At 47.1% G+C, this 8,062-nt stretch overlaps 1 protein-coding gene across 1 annotated transcript; it reads right to left on the bottom strand.

The window, feature by feature from the left end:
* Positions 1-3,817: 3,817 nt before the first annotated feature.
* Positions 3,818-4,906, bottom strand: LOC123848345 (melanoma-associated antigen 10-like). Its single transcript, XM_045880685.1, has one exon. It carries the CDS (start codon positions 4,904-4,906, stop codon positions 3,818-3,820), a length of 1,089 nt encoding a protein of 362 aa, XP_045736641.1.
* Between the last annotated feature and the right edge of the window lie 3,156 nt (positions 4,907-8,062).

Below are 8,062 nucleotides of genomic sequence, written 5' to 3'. Positions count from 1 at the left end.
TTTAGGATGAAATGCTCTGAATATATCTGTTAAGTCCATCTGGTCCAGTGTGTCATTCAAAGCCCTTGTTTCCTAGTTGATCTTCTGCTTAGAAATGATCTGTCCATTGCTGTGAGTAGGTTGTTAAAGTCCCCTACTATTGTTGTATTATTATCAATGAGTTTCTTAAGTTTGTTATTAATTGATTTATATATTTGGCTGCTCCCAAGTTAGAGGCATAAATATTTAAAATTGTTAGATCTTCTTGTTGGATAGACCCCTTTATTATGATATAGTGTCCTTCTTCATCTCTTATTACAGACTTTGTTTTAAAATCTAGTAATAAAAACTTAAAAAGAATAAGAAAATAAGTGAAAAATAATAAAATAAAGAATAAAAGTACAAAGGAGGCTAGATCCTATTTTCCCCTAGAGCTGAAGCTTTGCAGCACCCTATGATCAGTAAACTTGGTGTGAAGTTATTTGTGCTGGTCTTCTGGGGCAGGAGTCTGCTGCTCTGATTCTCAGGGGGACTGGCGCTATTGGAAATGTGCCTCGAGAGCGCAGGGAGGTAGGGCTTGGTGTAAGCAGCTCTGGACTCCACTAGGTGGCGCTGTTTTGCCCCCTCGTGTCTTTCAGCGCTGATGGGCCAGATGACTATGGCGGCACCCAGCTCTCTAGCCCTGGAGCTGAAAATTCACACCCCCCACTCTTCAGTGAGCCCTCACAGAAGAGCAATCAATCACTCTTGGTTCCCCGTTTTCCATCAGAACCCTGTGTTCACCCTGCCTGGGTCCAAGCTTTTTTTTTATCTCAGGCACACAACTGAGTTTCAAAACTCCAAATTTTAGGGACTCTTGCTGTGCAGACCTGCTGTTCCTCCTGAGGAGGGTCTCACCGTGCTTCTGCCTTTTGCTGACCAGTCCCAGGAAAGTGGTCAGTACAACCATGCAGTTGTTCACAGTTTATGGCAATACAGGGCAGAAAGCCAACACCTAGACTCTTTGCTCTCAGCCAGCTACCACACTCCTATGCCTGGGAACAGTGCAACACTAAGGCACCACCTGTTCTTCTTGTGACCCAGGGAATCCTCAGACCACAGTGTCACACCTGGCATTCTGCCCCGCTTCGCCACCTGAGCACCTTTGAGCCAAGCACATCCGCCACTGTAACAGACTTCTAAAAGTTCCGATTTTGCACTCCACTGCTTATAATACTTTGCAGTAGCCTCCTTAAGTAGGTTCTGTCCCCATCACCATATCCACAGCAATATCACACCAGATTCAAGTCTCCACACCTCCTACCTTCCAAAAGGTGGTCATTTTTCTACTTGTAGACTTGCAGTATTTGTTCTCCCAGACCTCTGATTAATTTCTTGGGTGTTCAGAATGATTGATAACTAGCTGTATTTGAGAGACCAAACTTAGGGTCCCTCTACTCCTCCACCATCTCAACTCCTGTTTTGTTTTTTATTTTGTTTTGAGGCTTTGGGTTTTAACCACATGGTAAACTCATTCATCTGTGTATGTGTTCAGTGGACAATTCCAAAAAATACATCCCATTAAAATCCTACTGCAAATATCAGGGTGGTTTCAAAAATAATCTGACTTCAGAATTATATCCCAATAACCAGTACACATCACATCAGACCCTACTCACAAGCCCATCTGGAAAACACTGAGAGGTTTTTAAATACACCCAGGGGGGATGACCATATATTAGCTTCCTAGGGCTGCCGTAACAAATTACCACAAACTGACTGGATTAAAACAATAGAAATTTATTCTTTCACAGTTCTGGAGGCCAACGGTCCAAAATGAAGGTGCCAGCAAGTTGGTGCCTTCTGCAGACTTTGAAGAAGAACTCTATCTCATGGCTTTCTCCTAGCTTCTGGAGATTGCCAATAAACCTTGACGTTCCTTCCCTTTCAGATGCATCACTCCAATCTCTGATTCCATTCTTCACATCCCCTTCTCTATGTCTGTTTTTTTTTTTTTTAAAGATTTTTTTATTTATTTGACAGAGAGAGAGGGACGGCGAGAGAGGGAACACAAGCAGGGGGAGTAGGAGAGGGAGAAGTAGGCTTCCTGCCGAGCAGGAAGAATTGGCTAAGCGACAGAAGACCTGCCTCAGGCTATGAGTGGAACCAACATGGATCCTAGATGAATTCAGACCAGGGTTCTAGTCCCAGCCACATCACTTACTAGCAGTATAATCTTGGGGAAATTACCAGTCGCTGTGAGCCTTAGATTCATCATCTGTAAAATGGGTTTGATGAGCCCTGTCTTCTAAGACAACTGGAATGTATGTAAAGTATCTGGTACAGTGCCTGGCATTTATCAGATCTTTAGTAAATAGCAGTTATTTCTAATATTATTTTGTCCCCAGACCCTACTGCCCTCTCCTCTGGGATTTTGTGCTCATCCAGGACATCTCAGATAATATGTAGCTCAAGAGGAGTCAGAATGTCAAATTAGGCAAAAATGTTGCTTCACAAATAAAATTCATTAAATTTTCCCTCTTAGAGGATATATAATTTGGCTATGTGTCAGTCTTTCTCAGCTGATATAACTAAAAGGTTCCCAAAATTTGAGTCAAAGACCAACTCCTTCCTTCCCTCCTAGCTGTTCATCCATCCAAAACACTATTTTCAATCATTTTACTCCCACCAAAACCTAGATCTGCTTAGATTTAGCCAAATTACACTCAAGATAACCTTACCTTTAATGTTATTCTAATGGAGTGGGCTCTGGCTCCCTCTGGCTAGGGAAGAGTGCTAGCTTAGTGGCTTCTGGATACCACCTCAAGGGAGTATCACTCTATTCTCAAGAAATCATTGCAGATGATGTATATAGGACACCTAGTTAAGTGCGCTGTGTTAACTACACTGAGACAAGAGTTCAGAATATCTTCCATACTCGTTCCAGGTGGAGATTTCTCCAGCTTATCCATGATACAAAAAGAACTAGTAAGCGGTTTTCTATTCCAGGCTTTTCTGTTACTTCTAGAACACATCACCTGACAGACTGGCCCCTGCTACCACCCACAGCAGGAATTGCAGTTTCCCAAAGCCCTAAATTGCCTCAGCTTTGGGCATTTCTACTTGACTGCTCGCATCTGGAGATCTACCTCATCACTCCTTGTTTTTACTTGTTCTTTAGGTATTAGAAGACATCTCACCATCTTCCTGATTGCTACTCCTAGCACCTACCATTTTATGATTAGGGGTGTGTCTTGTTTATCCTAGTATTTCCACTATTAACACAGTGCTTTCCAAGGAGAAAATATCCAATTAATGTTTGGCGAATAAATGAGTCAGTAAGCAGGGTTTTTTAAAATAAGATTTATTAAGATTATGCCTACTTTCTTCAGTAAGCCAAGCAAATCCAGATATGTATCTTTTAATTTTACAGAACAATAACTAAAGTGATTAAGGGAATCCAAAAATTAACCACATTTTACATTTTTTCTCCATTTTCTTTCACATTTCCAAGGAAGTTCCTATTCCAGTATCATGTTATCTTGTTCCAGATCACAAAATAAGAGGGAAGGTTCCCCAGTTTGTTTTGTAAAATATCAAAACTAATATTCTTAAATCTGATAAACAGCAATAGGTGTGTGACAAATTCATTTACATACTTAGATTCTAAAGCTAATAAACATTTTATTAAAAAAACAGCATTTGAAGAATACCAAAAGGAAAAAAAAGATAAACTTCCAAATCATCCATATAGAAGAAGAACACAAAGTTGTATACTGTGTTTTCCCCAGCCTGACCCTGACCCTCCTCTACTCAGAGCCAGGACTGACCTCTTCAAATACAGCATGAAGATCTGGGCTCACTCTTCAGTTGGGGCAGGAGAAGCTGCTGACCAATGCTGTGCAATGAACATGGAAGTAGTATTATCCACAGAACCAATTCTGCGCTGGGCTCTCTCTTCCTCATCTCTTAAAGCCTCCTCATACCAGTATGAGAAGGAAATGGGGTCAGTCCCTTTGATCTTAGCCAAAAACTCCAGAACTTTCATCTTACTGGTTTCAGCATGAGCCCTGGGACCCCACAGGAATTCATAGCATGGAGGATCACTGTTAGGCACCTGCCGGTACTCCAGATAATTCTCCTGCACCCAATCTCTGGTGATGAGGTTCCTGGGCTCCCCATAAATGAAATGATCCCTCCCAGCATACACTCCCATCACATTCAGGAAATCCCAGATGTCTTCTTCAGGGGCACAATTGCCCTCTATGAAGATCACACCCAGGATGATTATCAGGAGACCATTTTTAGGCATGCTCTGGTTGTCGCTAAGCATCTCATCACAGGTGAGGTCCAGGGAGTTGACAAGGACATAGGAGTGGGTGGTGGGGTCCACTTCCTTCACATCAATGCCAGAGATCACCTCCAAACACTTAGACGCTTTCTGGAAGATCACAGGGAATTGTTTCTTGTACCTTTTGATGACAAACTTTAGCATTTCTGCCTTTGTGATAGGCTCCTTCAGCCGATACTTGAGGACCATGAAATGTACCAAATCAGCCACCTTCTCATCTAGTGGGTCTCTGGGCAAAGATTCAGTGTCTGTTGAGGTGTAAGGGGAACTTGTATCTTTTTCTTGGCTGCTGGAGACTCCTTCTGATGTGCTCCATGATGCAGAGAAGGAGCAGGAGCTCTGAGGACTCTGGGGAGGACTCAGGGTTGCAGCAGGCTCCTCTTCCTCCTCCTCCTCTAGGGAGACTGGGATCACAGGAGAGGAAGGCGGGGAGGCGGAGGTGGAGGGGTAAGAGAAGTTGAAAGAGCAACTGGAAATAGAGGAAGTCTCCTCGTCCTCAGCTACAAGAACATCTGCCACTTCTAGGCCTTGTATCTCACTTTGGGCTTGAAAGTCTGGCTCAAATGTGAGGCGTAGACGCTTTGGAGAGTGAGGCATGATGACTCTTGTTGGCAGTAGCAAGAAGTATGAGCAAGACAATGGGAGATGGGGTACCACCGGCCTATGGGAGGGAGGAAGAGGGTTAGCAGTCTCAGCAGAGAAACACCCTTGGCAGCTCTGACAAAGGCCAACTTACAGGCTCTTTGGGGGGTGCTCTAGGTTCTCACAGAACTTCTGTCTTCCTGGACAGTTTGTTTCCTAGAAACCTATAGGAGGATATAAGAAAGCGCTTCAGGGTGCAGCCAGCCAGCACAGCTCAAGTCTTCCAGAGCTGACTGTGGGCAGGTGAAGTTGGGCACTCTGGGGTCCCTTCTGTTCTGACATGGGTGGAGTCCTTAGTAGACATTCAAGGTGTGTACCTCACCTTGGCTCCTAGCACTGCCTAGGCCTCCTCTGCTCTGCTGACCTGAGGACATGTGCCTCACACCAAGACCTCACCTCATAGTTCTGGAGCCCTGAACAGGGGAGGAGGGGCCAGGCTCTGGGAGATCCCTACTATCCTGCAGTGGATGATCCCCTCTGTGCTCACTAAGGTTCTCACCTTTCCCCTAACAAGGCCTGCCCACTACCCCCACCACCACCACGCCACTGCAGCCAACCCCTCCCCAACATCCCTGCCTCTGCTAGTGTAAGGTAAAATTTTCAGAAAAGGAGCTCACATTCCTGAGACCAATGAGAAGGAAGTGAAAGAGCAACACATTTGACCATAAAAGCCCAGGGCTTCCCTGGATGACAGCAAGGGTGGCCAAAGTCTGTGAGAATCCCTCTCTCCTAGCTGAGGGTTACCCTCATTCCTCACATTGATGCCTGGTAGAGCCTGGGACTCCTCCCTCTGTTTTCCTAAGTCTGGCCCCTTCAAAACAAGCCTTCACCTCCCTGAGACCACCAAGAAAGGACTGAAGGCACACCATATCTGTTCACTATGCCCCAGGACCTCCCAGAGCTGACAGCAGGGGCAGGGTAGGGCTGTGTATGCCATCAGTCCTCACTCAGGGTCCCTATCTTAAAACCTGGCAGAGACTGGGACTCCTCCCTCTGCTGTCCTGATGTGTCTCCTCCTCAGAGCAAGACCTGCACCTTCCTGAGAACCCCTGCACAAAAATGAAGAGGCACCATATCTTGCCACCTTTACTAGATCCTTCCAGTGCTGACAACAAGGGGAGGGCCCCACCTGTTCTGTGGTGGGACTATCCTCAATCCTCCCTTCATGGCATTCATCTTTACTCTTGGCACAGCCCAGGCTACTCCCTGCTGACTGAATATCACCCCTCAGGCCATGACCTCACCTCTCTGGGACACCTCCCTCACCTTGGGAAAGTGAGGGCATACTATATCCAGGCAACCCTGCTTGGGTTGTCCCAGGGCTGAGAAAAGAAGTGAGCCAGTCTTTATGGGGTCTCTTCTTTCTGGGGTGGGAAGTACCTTTGTTCTTCACCAAAGGTCCTTACCTTGACTCCTGGTAGAGCTTGGGACTCCTTCCTCTTCTGACCTGATGTGGCTTCTCAGCTGACCTGCCTTCACATTTAGACTAAAGACCTCAGCTCCAAGTCCCTCAAGACAAAAGTGAAGAGACATCACAGCCAGCCACTACTTCCCAGGGTCTCCCAGGGCTGACAGCAGGGGCTACACCCCATCTGTCCCAGATTGGGGGAGGGGTTCCCTCTGTCTTCCCTCAAGGTATTCTTTACTTGTGGCAGGGCCTGGGCCCACTTCCTCTGGTGACCTGAAATCACCCTCTCAGACCAAGGTCTCATTTCTCAGAGATACCTCCACCTACCCCATGCAGGAAGTGAGGATGTACCACATCTGGGCATTCCTACCCAGATCCTCCCAGGGTGGACAGTGGGGACAGGGTGAAGTTTCTGTGAGGCTCCGTCTGTCTGGGTTGGGGGTGCCCTTAGTCTTCCTTCAAGGTCCTTACCTTACCTTGACTTGTCACAGATCCTGGGATTCCTCCCTCTGTTGATGTCACCAGCTCAGACCAAGCCCTTCAACTCCCTGGGATACTCCAAACAAAAGTAAAAAGTCACCAAATCCAGCCACACCTGCCTGTACTCCTGGCAAGGCCTATCCTACCCTCTGCTGACCTGAAGTCTCCCCCTCCAACCAAGACCTCACCTCCGTGAGCCCCTCTATCCCCTTGATTCTTGGTAGAGTCTATAGCAGAAGTGAGAGTTCCTCCCACCCAGCCACCCTGCTCAGATCCTCCCAGGGCTGAGATTCTGTGACGTCCTTCTTTTCAGGGAGGGGGGGTGGTTTCAGGCTTCACCAAGGGTCCTTACCTTGATTCCTGACAGAGCCCGGGACTCCTCCTTCTTCTGAACTGATGTGTCACCTCCTCAGACCAAGGTCCTCACCTCTCTAAGACTCTCCCCCAGACAAAAGTAAGGAAATGTCACATCTAGCCAACCTTGCCTGTGGACTCCTGGGGTTGACAGGAGGGGCAGGGCATGGCTGGGGCCTCCTCTCTCTTGGGGTATTTTCAAGGTAGACCAAGACCACATCTATCTGGGGTGGAAGGTCCTCTCAATCCTCCCTCGTGGTCCTCTCCTTGATGCCTGGCAGGGCCTGGACTGTACCCTCTATTAACCTGAGGTTACAACCCTCAGAAACAGCCTCACCTCCCTCAGACTCCCAAAGTGGAAATCAAGAAGCACTATATTTGGCAACCCTGCTGTGTGGCCTCCCAGGGCCCATTAGGCAGGGGCAAGTTTCTGTAAGACCTCTCTCTATAGGATGAGAGGTCCTCTAAATCCTCCCTCAGAGTCCTCATCTTGATACTTGGCAGAGCACAGTATTCCTCCCTCTGCTGCACTCAGGCTACATCCATTAAACCAAGGTTTTCACTTCTCTGGGACCCTTGACAGCAAGGGTGGAGAAGCACTGGGTCCCATCTGCTCTGATGAAGGGGGTGCCCTGAGTCCTTAAACTGAACCCTGGTGGGGCCTGGGATTCCTCCCTTTATGAAGCTGCCCTTGCCCCTTCAGACCTAGGTCCTCATTCCCTTGAGAACCTCCAAACAAAAGTAAAGAGAAGCCACATCCTGTCACCTCCTAGGGCTCACAGCAGGGGCTGAATCCCATCTGTTCTGCAGTGGGAGGATATCTTCTGTCTTCCCTTAAGGTATTCATATTGCCCCCTCAGACAAAGGCC

The sequence above is a fragment of the Mirounga angustirostris genome, unplaced genomic scaffold, assembly GCF_029215605.1.
Source record: "Mirounga angustirostris isolate CCGP_5_RB_7025 unplaced genomic scaffold, mMirAng1.0.hap1 SCAF_11, whole genome shotgun sequence".
Classification (NCBI taxonomy): Eukaryota; Metazoa; Chordata; class Mammalia; order Carnivora; family Phocidae; genus Mirounga; species Mirounga angustirostris.
The sequence above is the reverse complement of the archived record's forward strand: the minus strand, read 5'-3'. Positions and strand labels throughout refer to the sequence as shown.

Bases quoted from the DNA above. Each gene is read 5' to 3' on its own strand.
- LOC123848345 (XM_045880685.1), bottom strand. From the start codon at position 4,906: ATGCCTCACTCTCCAAAGCGTCTACGCCTCACATTTGAGCCAGACTTT.